We start from the raw sequence: 16,784 nt of genomic DNA on the forward strand, positions 1-16,784 counted from the left end.
TCTCGCTTTGGTTCGTTGCCATAAATAGATTTAACTGAACCAGTAAAACCAGTCGTGTGTTTGAAGAGCTTTCTATTAACAGGTCACTGGGACACCACTATGGAGCATGTGCAGATTGTTTTCAGATGTTTTCTATGCAGAATGTCCAGGAACTGATAGTTCCTAATAGACATCAAATAAACAGAAGCCCCTGGACCTTATTGTTAGTTCATCTGTGGATCCACTTGTTTAGAAGTGTTTGCATAAGTCTAATCACGGATAGTTCCTGGGCAAGAAAGTTCTTAGTTCCTGCTTTGGATGATGGGAAAACTTGTGTCGAGTGTGAATGAAAAAATATATATACATATAACTGTGAAAATAAACAAAATTATAAGAAATAATTAAAAAAAGTGACGCACCAAAAGACAATGTACACACAAACAAAACACAAAAGTAGACACAACACGACTCCGAAAATACACAAAAGACACTTAACAATTACAAAAATATGCAAATGATAACAGAAATGACACGAAGCGACAACAAAAACACAAAGAGACAATGTAAACACAAAATATAATGTAAAAATACAAACCCCACCACCCCAAAAATACACAAAATGATAAAACTATACATAATGACAATGAAATGGAAAATTAAACTCATCCCAAAAATACACAAATGAAACTTAATTACTAAAATACACAGAATGATAACAAAATTGTTAAAAAAAAAAAACACACACAAAACACAAAATGACAAAACTATTTAAAATGACAATAAAACAACATAAATTTACTCCAAAAATACACAAAATGACTTTAAAAAAACCGATGTAAACACAAAAAGTGATGTAAAAATACACAACCACCCCTGCAAAAGAACACAACATGATAACAAAAATACACAAAACAGAAAAGACAGTAAATGACAATAAAACAACACAAATTGTATGTAAAAATATACAAAATGATACCATGAATACAGAAAACCACTACAAAAATGATACAAATTGACAACAAATTGACTAAAAAAAAAGACACAAAAAGACAATGTAAACACAAAAAAAATATATTAAAATACTCAAAAAAACACAAAATGACAATAAAACAACATAAATTGACTCCAAAAATACACTAAATGACAAAACTATACATAATGACAATGAAATGGAAAAGGCAGTTCATCCCCAAAATACACAAATTAAAGTTAACAATTACTAAAATACACAAAATGATAAATTAAAAAAAACACACACAAATAACACAAAATGACAAAACTATTTAAAATGACAATAAAACAACATAAATTCACTCCAAAAATACACAAAATGACTTCAAAAAGACGATGTAAACACAAAAAAGTGATGTAATAATACAGAACCACCCCCACAAAAGTACACTAAATTAAAAGACAAATACACAAAACAGAAACACACTAAATCACAATAAAACGATGCAAAAATATGCAAAATTATAACAAGTATACAGAAAACAACTACAAGAAATGATACAAAGTGACAACAAAACGATGAAAAAAATACACAAAAAGTCAATGTAAACACAAAAAAATGATATTAATATACAAAACCCCCCTCACCACAAAAGTACACAAAATGACAATGAAATTAAAAATGAAATTCATCCCAAAAATACACAAATTAAACTTAACATTTACAGAAATAAGCAAAATGATAACAAAATAATAATAAAAAAAGAAATCCACAAAATGACAATAAAACAACATAAATTAACTCCAAAAATACACAAAATGACTTTAAAAAGACAATGTAAACACAAAAAATAATGTCGAATTACAGAAGCACCCTACAGACAAAAGTAAATAAGCAAAAATAATTACAAAAGTACACAAAACAACAATTAAAGGACACAAATTGGCTCTAAAGCTTCTCAAAATGACTTTTAAAACACAAAAAACAAGAAAAATTGCACAGAAAAACACATGTTTACATAAATGTTGACCCGCTGTGTCTCAGGGCGGCTTTGGGCTGGAGCACGTGTCCAGGGAGCAGATCCAGGAGGTGGAGGAGGACCTGGACGAGCTCTACGACAGCCTGGAGATGTACAACCCTAGTGATAGTGGACCAGAGATGGAGGAGACGGACAGCATCCTCAGCACACCCAAACCCAAACTCAGGTACCACAGCACAGCGCCCTCTGCTGGTGTCACAGCAACCATTCATTATGTGACTGTGTTCATTCAGGCCCTTCTTTGAGGGCATGTCCCAGTCCAGCTCACAGACTGAGATCGGGAGCCTGAACAGCAAAGGAAGTTTAGGCCGAGACACGTTCAGCCCGGTGAGTAAAGCTTTATTCAAAATAAAACTCATACATCTTCTATTTGTGGTGCAAAAAAAAAACACTAAATACGCTAAAATATTCAGGCGTTTTTTATAAATGTGTATATATTAAATCTTAGCGTGTGTAACAGGAGGATATTGGCGTCTTCCTTTCAAAATAAGACAAAAATATGTTCTTTTTGGAGGCTTTTATTTTGGAAACCAGACTCTTATCATGATGTGTTAACACTGTGTCAGGAAAAACTGGACTAGAACTAAATTAGGGTTGCCAGGTTGGGTGACTTCTTCACAGATTATTTTATATTAAAAAACAAAACTCAGATAAATGTTGACATGAATTAAACTAATATATATAAAATATTTAGTCATTTATTGTGTTTATAAAGTGTTTGCTTGTACCACAGCAGGGGGAGCAGCCTCCACTGGAGAAGATGAAACCTTCACGCAGCCGCAACCTGGACGAGATCCAGTCAGAGAGCGACACTTTGGTACGAGTAACCAGATTAACCAGATTAACCTGAGTAACCAGATTAACCAGATTAACCAGATTAATCAGAGTAATCAAAGTAATCATAGAAACCAGCGTAACCAGAGTAACAAGAGAAACAAGAGAAACCAGATTAATCAGAGTAATCAGATTAATCAGATTAATCAGATTAATCAGATTAACCAGAGTAACCAGAGTAACCAGATTAATCAGATTAATCAGATTAACCAGCGTAACAAGAGTAACAAGAGCAACAAGAGCAACAAGAGAAACAAGAGAAACAAGAGAAACAAGATTAACCAGATTAACCAGATTAACCAGATTAACCAGTGTAACCAGAGTAACCAGATTAACCAGATTAACCAGATTAACCAGATTAACCAGATTAACCAGAGTAACCAGAGTAATCAGGAGGAGGTTTCCAGAATGACATCTGTGTTGTGAGGGGGACAGATGGAGGGAGCAGAGGAGCTGTGAGGTTCTGACCCTGTGCGTGTGCGTGTGTGTGCGCGTGTGTGTGTGCACGTGCGTGTGTGTGTGCGTGCGTGCGTGTGTGTGTGTGTAGGAGCTCACAGACCAGGAGCTGTTCTCAGAGGTCACTGGTCCCTCTATCACTGTGTCAGTCGCTGACAAACCTCGAACGCCGCTGAAAAACAACAGGAGTGACACGTCGCCACGGTAACCATCTATCCATGAACTAGTTAGTGGTAGAACAAAGTGATGAACTCCCTCTAACACACACACACACACACACACACACACACACACACACACACACATATGGGGGATAATAATTGCTGTTCTCCAGGCTGGACGGGGGTCACACACCCCGGCAGAAACGTGGCAGCACGCCCATGAAGGAGCGTCAGCTCTCCAAACCTCTGAGTGAACGAACCAACAGCTCTGACTCTGAGAGATCCCCAGAACTGGGACACAGCCACAGCACAACGGTACGCATGCACACACACACACACGCACACGCACACGCACACACGTCCTGAGACAAATGACACAGATTGACACAAATTGACTCCAAAAATACACAAAATGACTTAAAAACTATATAAAATTACAATAAAACATCAAAAATTGACTCCAAAAATAGACAAATTAAACATTACAAAACATATGCGAAACAGCAATAAAACGACACAAATTGATTCCAAAACTACACAAAATTACTGCAAAAAACAAAAAAGACACAATGTAAGCACAAAAAAATAAAGTAAAAATAAAGAACCCCCCCCACAAAAGTACACAAAATGATAACAAAATACATAAAACAGAAACACACAAAATGATGATAAAATGACACAAAATTACTTCAAAAACACTCAAAAAGACACAAACACAAAAATGTTTGTAAAAATACAGGAATGCCCCCACGCGCGCGCGCGCACACACACACACACACACACACACACAAAAGTAAGCAAAATGATAACAAAATACACAAAACAACAACAACAACAACAGAAAAGACACAAATGAACTCCAAAAATACACAAAATGACTTCAAAAATAAAGAAAATCACAATAAACTAACAAAGATTTACTCCAAAAATACACAAAATAAACTTAACAATAACAGAAATATGCAAAATAATAACAAAAACGTGCAAACAGGCAATAAAACGATGCAAATTGACTCTAAAACTACACAAAATGACTTAAAGACACATTTCAGCGCAGCAGGAAGTGAAGAACTCCCACACTCGCTGCTTTTGTTGGGTTTCCCTGTTTTTACTGATAATGTACGACTCCCCAGCAGGCTGCAGATGTATTATTCATGTCTGGATGAGTCATCTCTCTGTGTGTGTGTGGTTGTGTGGTTATATGTGTGTGTGTGTGTGTGTGTGTGTGTGCAGGTCCTGAGGAAAGCAGTGTACGATCAGCTGAACCACATCTTACTGTCTGACTCGGCGCTTCCTGAGAGCCTGATTCTGGTGAACGGCACCGACTGGCAGGGACAGGTGAGTGTGTGTGTGTGTGTGTGACACAACATGATTGTGTGCTTTGTGTCCAACACGTGTGTGTGTGTGTGTAGTACGTGGTGGAGCAGCTGCAGGTGCAGAGACTCCCGGTGGTGTGCACGTGTTCTGCAGCTGAGATCCAGGCCGTGCTGTCGGCCGTGCTCACTCGCATCCAGAAGTTGTGAGTTTGTGGGAAAGTTTGACAAACACACACACAATGACACACACACACACACATCTTAATTGTGGAGGATGACTCATCGCTTTTTGTCTTGTCTCTCACATCTATAACTTTTTTCACTGATTATTTCTCTTTTTGACACATTTCTTTGTTCCTCCTCCTCTAGTTAAAGTTTGTGACTTCAAAATAAAACGTATACTTAAAGTATTTGTACTTGTATTCGATAGAGCTGCAGCCATTGATTATTTTTGTGCCCTGAACAAATTTTCTTTGGCCTCCAAGGTAAACACACAAAAAGAAAAAACACTCTAAATCAAGCAAAATGACAGAAACATAAACAAATAGACAAAAACAATACACAAAATGAATTCAAAAACACACCAAACAGCAAAGCCCACACTAGTTGAGACAAGAAAAATATTTAAAATGACAGAAAAAACACACAAAGACAACAAGAACACACTAAGTGGCAACAGAAAAAAATAACAACACACAAAATTAGAGAAAAATATTTACAAAATGATAACAAAAATACACAAATATCAGAAAAATATACAAAACGACAAAACAAATATGCAAAATTACTGTAAAACCACAAAACAACAACAAGCACACACAAAAGAAAGTAAGGAAAATATACAAAACGACAACAAAAATACACACAATGACAATAAATACACACTAAATTATCCCTGTTAAAACAGCAACACACAAAGTTAGAGAAAACATATACAAGATGATAACAAAAATACACAAATATCATAAAAATATACAAAACAATGTTAAAAATATGCCAAAATGATTCTAAAAACACACATATGACAAGAAAGACAATTACAAAATTAATCACAAAACAATAAGCACACACAAAATTAGATTAAACAAAATGACAGAAAAGCGACACCAAAAACACACAAAATAACTTCAAAAACACACAACAAAAACAAGAACACAACAAATGGCCCCAGGAAAAACCCACAAAAACAATAACACACAAAATTAGACAAATACATACACAAATACACGCAAATGACAGAAAAATTTACAAAATGACGTATGCAAATTAAAAGAAAATGATTGTTGTTTATGTAACGAAAAACAAGCACACACAAAATCACAGAAAAATATACAAAGCTACAATAAAAATATGCAAAAAGAAGAAGAAAAATCACAAAATGAATCTAAAAACACAAAACAAAAAGCACATGCAAAATGAGATAAGAAAAAAAGGCAGCTAAAATACACAAAACAAGACCATAGTAAATGGCCCCCCAAAAAACAACAAAACACAAAATTAGAAAGCAAAATATCTACAAAATGACAACAACAATACACAGATGACAGAAAAATATTACAAAATTACTCCAAAAACACAAAACAACAACAAAGCCCACACAGCGAGATGATAAAAATAACAAAAACTAAAACAAAGACGGTTAAAATACACAAAATGAGAGAAAATCACACAGAATAACACTTTCTCTCTCCCTGTAGCTGTAACTGTAACTCGTCCATGCCGCGGGCGGTGAAGGTGGCGGCGGTGGGTAGTCAGAGCTACCTGGGCTCCATCCTGCAGTTCTTTGTCACACAGCTGGCCAACAAGACGTCTGATTGGCTGAGCCACATGCGCTTCCTGGTGGTTCCTCTGGGTGAGCGACGCATCACTTGGACCAGCTTCATGATCTCACTCTGACTTTTCCTCTGATTCCATCCTCAGGTTCTCATCCTGTTGCTAAGCACCTGGGCATCCTGGACAACCGCTACAGCTCCTCCTTCCTGGACGCCGCGTGGAGGGACGTGTTCGCTCGCTCTGAGCCGCCACAGACCGGTAACGGCCATGAACACTCACACGTCCTCTCTAAGACTCATACAGAATAGAATAGAAGGCTTTTATTGTCATCATACACAATGTACAATGATATTAAAGGACAACTCTGGTGGTGCAAGAGCACAGTCTCGTACACGTCTCATCCTTGTTGTGAATCAGCCCAACCACAAATTGCAAATTTTACGAGGATTTTGCTCCTATCTCTGTTCATATGATCGTATTTTATAGAGAAAAACATGTTATGAAGCTACAGGAGAAAACAGAAGGAAGGACAAGAGGAAGGAGGCAAAAAAAATTAAATGAAATACGATAAAATAATAATTTTTTTCCCCACACATCCTCCAGATCAGCTGGATGTAGCAGCACGGATCTCCCAGTACATCAGTGGAGCAACCGTCACGCACCAGCTGCCCATCGCTGAGGCCATGCTGACCTGCAAACACAGAACGTGAGTGTTTATTCACATAAACGCACCACGAACGGACCGCGAATGCACCGCGATCACACCATGATTGCACCATGAACGCACCGTGATTGCACCACGAAAGCACCACTAACACACCATTAAGGCACCACAAACGCAACCATGAACACAAGTACAAATGTACCAATTACACCACGAATGCACCATGATTGCACCGTGATTGCACTTTAATTGCACCATGACTGCCCCACGAAAGCACCACTAGCACACCACTAGCGCACCACGAACACACCACAAACCAAACCGCTCCTTTACTCCTCATCCTCTTTGTTTTCAGGAGGGATGAAGACTCCTACCAGAAGTTCATTCCCTTCATTGGGGTGAGATGTTTGTTTTTTGGTAAAAACTGTTTGTTTTTTTTTTGTTTCTTTAATAAAGCAACATTTTTAACCTCTTTTTTTTTCTTTTCCAGGTGGTGAAGGTCGGTCTGATTGAGTCTGGTTCCTCTCCGACAGGTCAGAGTTCAGCTCATTCTTTATGAATGAACATTTCTTCCAATAGTAAAGGAACTGTTAAAATCTTATTTTACATTCAAACACTTTTCCCGATAAACGTCCTTCAATTTACTGTAAATGTGAATCAAATTAAATATGTTTAGTTTAAGTTTTTTTTTTCATGCTACGGTTGTGCAGGAGACGCAGAGGAGGGCGTGGCCGTTAGCCTGGCTGTTCCCTCCACCTCCCCCCCCTCCCACAGCTCCCCCACAGGGATGATCAAAGAAGCAGCCACGCCTCCCTCGTCGCCCTCTATGGGCAGTGTGCAGACGGTGCAGGGGTAAGGAACTTGTTCGCCGTCCTGGCCGAACTGACGCGTGACGGCTTCACGTTAATTGTTAACCGTTTGCTTCTACAGCAGCCCCGGCATGTCCCACAGTGTGGACGCCATCGGCCTGCAGGTGGACTACTGGCTGGCCTCGCTGGCCGAGAAGCGGCGCGAAGGCGAGAGGCGCGACACGGGCTGCAAGAACACGCTGAAGAGCGCCTTCCGCTCGCTGCAGGTCAGCAGGCTGCCAGGAGGTGGCAGCAGTGAGCCCCAGGCCCAGGTTAGCACCATGGCCATGACGGTGGTCACCAAGGAGAAGAACAAGAAAGGTGAGATACAAGATGCATCACTGATTGGATGCTCCATTGATGCACAAGGTTCATGTTTTTGTTGCTCCAGTTCCCACCATCTTCCTGGGAAAGAAGCCCAAAGAGAAGGACGTGGACTCAAAGAGCCAAGTCATCGAAGGCATCAGTCGCCTGATCTGCTCCGCCAAGCAGCAGCAAACCATCCTGAAAGGTACGAGCCACACTTCACATCTGCACAAGTTTAGTTAAACAACAAAAACAATACACAAAACAACAATAAAAGTACACAAATGGGCAAAAAACATACAACAATGGCATTTGAAATACACAAATGAACAAAGAATGTACTACAAAAATGACAGAGAAACCCACAAAACAACACACAAAACAATGAATAAAAGTACACAGTTAGGCAGAAAATGTACAAAAATTGCATAAAAACACACAAAACAACAACAAAATAACACAAATGGACAAAGAATGTACAGTACAAAAATGGCAGAAAAGCCCATAAAACACTAAACACTGCATGCTAAACAACAAAAAAAATACTCAAAACATCAACAAAAATAACAAAAAATACATAAAAACATACAAAATTAAATCCCCAATGTTAGGGATTTGGGTTTGGCCTGAGCAAATTCGATGCAAATTGGAGGGAAAACAGCTGAAATATTGCATTTCAAATGTTTAAGATTAAGATTAGCATTAGCCTAGCATTAGAATTAACCTAGCAGTAGCATTAACCTAGCATTAGCAATAACCTAGCAATAGCATTAACCTAGCAATAACATGAGCCTAGCATTAGCATTAACCTATCATTAGCATTGGGCTAACATTAGCATTAACCTAGCATTACCTTTAACCTAGCAATAGCATTTACCTAGCATTGACATTAGCTAGCAATAGCATATCACTAGCATGAACTTAGCATTAACATTAATGTAGCATTAACCTAGCAATAGCATTGACCTAGCAAAAACCTAGCATTAGCCTAGCAATAGCAATGACAATGCAGTAGAACAGGAAAAACCAGTGAAACCAGTTAGAAGGCCTGTTTACACAGTAGTATTACCTAGTTAAAAACCCGGTATAAAGGGAAAACCAGTTAAAAATCACTCTGTTAATTTGATGCAAATAATAGCCAAGATACAGCATTTAGAATGTGATGAAGAGGAAATGGCAAAGGTTTTTCCGGTGACATTATAAGCCCCTCCCACTGATCATAGCTTGTTTGTTCTCTATCGGTCTGGGTTCATCAAACATTATTTTGAGGTCAACACAACATGTAATAGCTACTAGAGCTGTTAGCGTCATCTGAGAACGCAAGGCATGATGGGTAATTTTCACATTGAGTCTTGTTAAGGGCTGGACAGTCAACATGTGTATCAAATATGGGGCAGTTTGTACTTTGTATATTAGAGTTATATGCATTTTTCTATTATGGCGTGATATAGTTGCTAACAGTGAACATGACTGTAAAAGGCGCCAGTCGAAAATGCAAGGCATGATGGGAAATGTTTCACGGCATTCATGAATAGGCTTGGGCAAATGTCATTTGTGTGAAATTTGAAGCTGAGCAAAATTTGTGTGCCAGAGTTATGGGGTTTTGAAAATTTTACGTGCTAACAAAAATTAGCATTGCAACTTTGCGGCGGCACCACAACCAAACCATTTGAGATACGCAAATTATTTTGAAGATTATTAATCTTCAGTGGGTCCTAAGTGTTCTGGCCGAGTTTGAAGCAAATCGGAGGAAGACTAACCTCAGACTAGTTTGAGCAAGTGCGTTTCAAGGGTTAAAACGCCATTTTTGACCTTTGACCCAAGGTGGCTGACTTCCTGTTTGGTTTTGGGCAGGGTCATAATGTAACTTTCTGCTCATCTTGGGGTCAAAAATACATGTGGCGAATTTCATGCATATCGGTAAAACCTGTTGGTCGTGCGGTTCATCGAATTTTTTTTTGTTTTAATGCACGCGGACGCTAATAACAACTAAAAAATACACAAACGGACAAAGAATGTAGAAAAATGGAAGAAAAGCCCACAAAAACAAACACACAAAACAACAAAAAAACAACAACAAAATTACACGTTTGAGCAAAAAATATTAATGATAGGTAAAATGATAAGTTGAAATTATATTCTGTTTTGTAAATTTTACCTTTCAGAGCTTAAAGTTATATTTTTTCACTATATTCACATATTTTCTCTCTGTGTCTCCCTCTAGTGGCCATAGATGGTGTGGAGTGGAACGATGTGAAGTTCTTCCAGTTGGCCGCCCAGTGGCCCACGCACGTCAAATATCTGCCCGTTGGACTTTTCGGCTACAGCAAACCGCCCTCGTAGGGGTTTGATCGCCCCCCACCCCCACCCCCACCCACCCCATGGTTACCTCTTTGGTTCCTAAGCAACGCGCCAACAGCCCACATCCTTTAGTTTCACGTTGGCTTCGCTTATTTTGACTGATGATAATAAGGAGGAGGAGGAGCGGCTATGTCACTTTAACTCCCCCGTGTGTGTGTGTGTGTGTGTGTGTGTGTGTGTGTGTGTGTGTGTGTGTGTGTGTGTGTGTGTGTGTGTGTGTGAGTGCGCGTGCGTGCATGTGTGTGTGTGCGTTTGCACGTGAATGTACTCGGTATATGTGTGTTTACATGGGGATCACAGCACAATTTAATCATTTTTATGACGCAACTCGCCCGTTTCCAAGTCCCTCACCTGGTCCCATGACCCTCGACTAACACACACACACACACACACACACACACACACACACACCGCTAATGTGCCAGAAAAATACAAATAAAAAAGCAATAGGGCAGCAACGGGCTCGGCGTAAGCCAATGAAAACACAGGATCTGGAGGGGTCCAGATTGTTGTGTGTTTTTCGGGGCTGACATTGATTAGCTTCACATGTTTTTTTAATCTGCGACAAATAAAACGCACACATTTACACGTTTAAACGCCAAACGACACGAACTGAGCAGAGTGAAGCGTGATGAAGGAAAAACAACTCGACTTTCAGGGTTTTTTTTGTTTTTGTTTTGTTTGCTATGCATTAAAAACACCACAAAGCAGACGTACACACAGTGCAACACACACACCAAACACAAACACACACGTTTGAATAGAAAGTTAAAATATCTGCATCTTTGACACCATTGGTTTTCACCAATCCCTCACGTGAAATCAACCCTAGTTAAACTCTACTCGTACGAGAACCTGGAGTGCATGTGCTCAGTTTTAGTGAACTAGTGTACCAGTAAACTTTACTAGTGAAGTAAAAAGTGTCTCTAGTTCTACTAGTAAGCCTTTTTATGCTAATGAGGAGGCGAGAAAAAGTAGTTTGGCTTTCACAACTATTCCAACCAATCAGGAGTCTTGATTTGTTTCTAACTCCTCCTACTTCAATTGCATTAACTCTACTAGTACTACTAGTGAGTATTTTGGCTTTACTAGTACTAATAGTAGATTAAAAACAGTCTACTAGTACTACTTGTGGGATTTTGAGAGTACTAGTCATACTAGTTAGGAAAACTTGTGTTTCACTGGTAAAGGTTTTTGGCTCACTAGTGCACGAGTAGAACTTACTATTAAATCACAGTCGTCTACTAGTAGTACACAAATGTGTTTACTAGTCCATTCAAAATCTCACTAGTACTACTAATAGACTAAAAAGAGTCTACTAGTTACTATTAGTGGGATTTTGAACGTACTAGTCATACTAGTGAGCAAGAAGTTGTTGCACGAGTAGACCTTACAAGCACAATGGTCTACTTGTAGACATTTTTGTTACCAGTAGTACTAGACACAAAATAGAGGATTTTACTTCACTAGTTAGGTTTACTTGTGCACTAGTGACCCAAAGACCTTAACTTGTAGAACTAAATGTTGTTTACTAGTACTACAACTAATACACTCAAAATCTCCCTAGTCGTAACTCGTTGAATAAAATCTACTAGTACTACTATTGAGTTTTTGACAGTACTAGTCATACTAGTTGTTGTTTCACTAGTAAAGGTTTTTGGCTCACTCGTGCACGGGTAGAACTTACCAGTAAAGTACAATCATATACCAGTAGACATTTTTGTGTTACTAGTAATACTAGTAGAGCTCTGATATTTTACTAGCAACCTATTTTCAGTCTACTACGGTAGTAGAGGATCTACTCACTCACTAGTACACCAAAAACCTTAACTTGTCAAACTAAACTTTGTTTACTAGTACTACCAGTACACTCAAAATATCACTAGTAGTACTCGTAGACTAAAAACTGTTTTTAGTCTACTAGTACTACTAGTGATATTTTGAGTGCACTGGTGGTACTTGTAAACAAAAATATTGCTTTACTAGTATGGTTTACCTGCACACTAGTGTTACTAATAGTACGAGTAGTACTTGAAATATGTTCAAATATCAAAGGTTTACTAGTACTACTAGGAAGACAAAAATGTCGTCAAGTAGACGATCACGCTTTTCTAGTAAGGTCTACTCGTGCAGTAGTGAGCCAAAAACTTTTACTAGTTAAACTAAAACAGTCTGCTAGTATTAATAATTCACTGAAAGTCTATCTAGTAGTACTCAAAGACTGTTTTAGTCTACTAGTACTACTAGTAACACAAAGTTGTCGACTAGTAGAGGAACTACTCACACACTAGTGCACCAAAAACCTTAACTTGTTGAACTAACTTTTATTTACTCGTACTACTAGTACACTTAAAATCTCACTAGTAGTACTAGTAGACTGTTTTTAGTCTACTAGTGCTACGAGTCAGATTTTGAGTGTACTGGAAGTACTAGTAAACTAAATGTTTCTTTACTAGTATGGTCTAGTTGCACACCAGACAAGGCATGTGTTACTCGTTTTATCTCAAAGCTTTACAAGTATTACTAGCACAAAATTGTCTACTAGGGAAATATTTAGCTTTTCTAGTAAGTTCTACTCGTGTACTAGTGAGCCAAAAATCTTTACTAGTAAAACTAGTAGGAGAACTACTAGTACACTCAAATAATATCTTGTCGTACAAGTAGACTGTTTAGTCTAGTAATAGTACTAGTAAAGCCAAGAGATTCACTTGTAGTACGAGTAGATCTAATGCAAATGAAGTAGGAGGAGTTATAACCAAATCCAGCCTCCTGATTGGTTGAAATATCTTTGAACACCAATAGCAAGCCTGAATTTGCTTTTTCCCGCCCCCTTATTATCATATAATGTTTACGAGTCATACTGGTCAACATTTTGCCTTGCTGGTAGTACTAGTGAGACTTTTTTTTCACTAGTAAAGTGTACTTGTGCACTAGTTAACCAAAGTTGAGTACGAGTAGAGCTTCACTCACTTGTGTAGCAAACTGCTGTTGTGAGAATGTTGGTGAGCGTGCAGTAACCTCTACGTACAGTCAGTGTGTGTATGTGCTACGTTAAGTGTGTGCGTGTTCACATTGAGGACAGCCTTTTGTAACTCCGTTCAGTATCAAAGTATCCAATAGTAAATTTTCCCGTTACTGTTGTGTGTGTGTGTGTGTGTGTGTGTGTGTGTGTGTGTTTTCCGTGTTAAATCTGTGTCTGTGATGTCACCCTATTGTTAAAAATGTTGACCTTAAGTTTGGTTTAAAGCTGGATTACGGCTCAAAGCAGACGGAATGTACCAAACTCAATCTGCAGAGCTGAGTAAAGGCATTTTTCAGGTGTTTAAATGTGTAAACCATGCAACGTCTCCCTCTCAAAGGGCTTCAACTGAGCCGTGGCCTCACACTACGCAAAATAATTCATCTCTGAATGTTTAATGTCGAGGCTGCTTCATTTGATCCAAATCCTACACGAAAGACTAAAAAAAAACCTGTGTTATTGTTCATTTCTATTACTCCTAAAAAAACAAAGTTGGAACATGTTCGGCTGCTAGTTTGTCCAAATATCATAGTAGTGAAAAAATGTCTGTTTTAAAAAAAATAGTAATGGTAAAAAAAAAAAAAAACTTTAAAACCATCATGTGAAGCCTTATTCCTGGCGCCGCTACTACCTGACCACGAGTGGGTTGGTTAATCCTGTCATCACTAGATTAAATACAACCATTGTTGTTTTACTATTGTCGACAAAGTCAAGTACACGTAAAGAATAAAAAGTTGACTTTACTTTTCTTTTTTTTTTAAATTTTTATTGTATTTTAAAAAATTCAACAAGTTTTCAAAATAAGATCATTTAAACACGAAATGCTTTCTACTGCTAAGTTATTTTGTAAATGTACAATATTCGAGCTGTGTTAACAGATTGGGCAGGTTAGAGGTTGGAATTATGCTGTGCACTCACTAGCGTCTTGTCTACCCACAACTCTTATTGTGAAAGGATAAAAGTTTGTTTTCTGACTTTACTTAAAAAAAAGAATATGAAAACTCGTTGATTTAGATAAATTAGACTTGATTAACTTTGTTGATTGAAAATTAACCAAATCTAATGATGTAATTAAACATAACGTATAACTCAATATAGTTAACTTGTAAATTATTAGTTAATATATTTAACTTATAAATTATTAGTTAATATATTTAACTTAATTTAATATAAGTTAACTCAAATGTTGATTGTTAAGTTAGCTTATGAATTATAAGAATTACAGTTAACTTATAAATTATACATTTATGTAAGTTTCCTTATAAATTATGAGTTAATATTGTCAACTTGTACATTTTAAGTTAATATAAATTAACTTATAGGTTAATCAATTTGATCAGATGAACTTAGTTAATCATGTTTGATTTGATTAACTTTGTCAAATCTAATTGATATAAGTCAACATTAATTAGTTTAAGGTCAGAAAACCAACTTTTATCCTTTCACAATAAGAGCTGTGGGTATTCAAGATACTAGTGAGCGCACATAATCCCAACCTCTAACCTGCCCAATCTGGCAACACATCTTAAATTTTGTATGTTTACAAAATAACCTAGCTGTAGAAAGCAGTGTTTAAACTGTCTTATTTTGAAAATATGCTTTTACATTATAAACTAAACTAGCACTTTTTAAAAAAAAAAAAAAAAAATGCGTGTAACTACCGGTTTAATTAGTTTCTTATCTCTGGTGCCTCCGTTCTCACCCACACAGGAAGTCGTGCGCACAATCATATCAACAGTCGCGCCTCCAGGAATAAGGTGGAACCATCATGATGGTAGAAATTATAACCAAACAATGGACGTCACGTGAACCGTAAACCTTCTGAATCGTATTTGTGTCGTTGTGTGTGTGCGTGCGTGTGTGTAAAGGTCATGACCTTGTTGCTGTGTTCTCTAAGCTGTACCCGTGTGGTGAACCTCGTGGTGGTTAGACTTTAGGAGACTCTTCGTCGTTCCACAGCTTGTAAATCTGCCGTCAGTTGGGGGGAACTCGTGGAGAGTTATTTTTGCACACGCCATGGTCTCTTCAGCTTATACTTCTTATACGCCTTCTGCCTATATCGGAACTGATGATGAGAAAAGGACTGACACCTGTATATACGTACGGGACAGAACCGTATACTTGTTCTATTGTATTCTATAGTAGTATTCTGTTTTTATCATTTGGACAATTGTTTTGTAGTTCTGCTTTTTTCATGATGACATTTGTCGACGAAGCAGATGTGGAATGAAAAGTGTTCACTGTTTCATTAGTTTTCTAAAAAAAAAAAACAAAACAAAACAAAAGAAGGAAAATAAAGATGAACTTTGATTTGTTGCCCCGTCTCATTTTTTGTTGTCATTCTCATTTGGTAAGAATTCCATTCTTTTAGATTCTCTGACCTTTAAAAGAATGTCAAATATTGGGTTTTTGTGAATTTTTTTAAAAAAAAATGGTTTGTATGCGTTTCTTTCTGTTTTGTGTATTTCTGCTGTCATTTACTGTGTCTTTCCATGTATTTTTGTTATTTCATATTTTTTTTGTCAATTTATGTATTTTTCCTGTCATTTTGTGTTTTTAATTTGGAGTCACTCTTTTTATTTATTTATTTTTATTTATTTTTTTGTATTTATTTTGTATATTTTTCTCTCATTTTATGTTTTTTGTTGTCATTTTGTATATTTTTATTTTATTTTATGTTTTTCTGTTGTCATTTTGTACATTTGTCTGGTTGTTATGTTTATGGAGTCAATTTGTGTATTTTTCTTGTTATTTTGAATGCTTTTAATTTGGAGTCATGTTGTGTGTGTTTTTAGGTCATATTTCGTAGTTTTGTGAATTTGCGTTGTTTTGCAGGAGTTTTGAGTCATTTTGTGTATTTTTTGTCGATTCGTTGTGTATTTTTGCCACTGTTTTTTGTGGGGGTTTTTTGTACTTTTCTTGACATTTTGCATGCTCTTAATTTGTAGTCAATTTGTGTGTTTTTGGGTCACATTGTGTATTTTTGTTTTACGTGTTTTAGTTTCGTAATTTTGTGTATTTTTTACTGCCGTTAAGTGTAAGAGTTTCTGTTTATTTTAATTTATTTATTTATTTT

General features: G+C 37.1%; 1 protein-coding gene across 2 annotated transcripts in view; it reads left to right on the plus strand.

Moving 5' to 3' along the window:
- Positions 1-15,954, plus strand: part of pacs1 (phosphofurin acidic cluster sorting protein 1) — a 73,181-nt gene extending 57,227 nt beyond the window's left edge. The window contains exons 9-24 of one of the 2 annotated variants that reach the window (XM_028474417.1): positions 1,976-2,136; positions 2,204-2,297; positions 2,704-2,787; positions 3,352-3,464; positions 3,595-3,736; positions 4,655-4,759; positions 4,834-4,940; positions 6,435-6,589; positions 6,658-6,768; positions 7,114-7,216; positions 7,530-7,572; positions 7,665-7,707; positions 7,885-8,026; positions 8,105-8,343; positions 8,414-8,533; positions 10,553-15,954. In XM_028474417.1, the coding sequence (XP_028330218.1) occupies positions 1,976-2,136; positions 2,204-2,297; positions 2,704-2,787; positions 3,352-3,464; positions 3,595-3,736; positions 4,655-4,759; positions 4,834-4,940; positions 6,435-6,589; positions 6,658-6,768; positions 7,114-7,216; positions 7,530-7,572; positions 7,665-7,707; positions 7,885-8,026; positions 8,105-8,343; positions 8,414-8,533; positions 10,553-10,671 (1,881 nt within the window). In that variant the 3' untranslated portion in view covers positions 10,672-15,954. Of the gene's footprint in view, positions 1-1,975; positions 2,137-2,203; positions 2,298-2,703; positions 2,788-3,351; positions 3,465-3,594; positions 3,737-4,654; positions 4,760-4,833; positions 4,941-6,434; positions 6,590-6,657; positions 6,769-7,113; positions 7,217-7,529; positions 7,573-7,664; positions 7,708-7,884; positions 8,027-8,104; positions 8,534-10,552 lie in introns of both variants that reach the window. The other variant, XM_028474416.1, reaches the window with a different exon arrangement.
- Positions 15,955-16,784: the final 830 nt, after the last annotated feature.

Source organism: Gouania willdenowi, chromosome 18 (genome assembly GCF_900634775.1).
Source record: "Gouania willdenowi chromosome 18, fGouWil2.1, whole genome shotgun sequence".
Lineage (NCBI taxonomy): Eukaryota > Metazoa > Chordata > Actinopteri > Blenniiformes > Gobiesocidae > Gouania > Gouania willdenowi.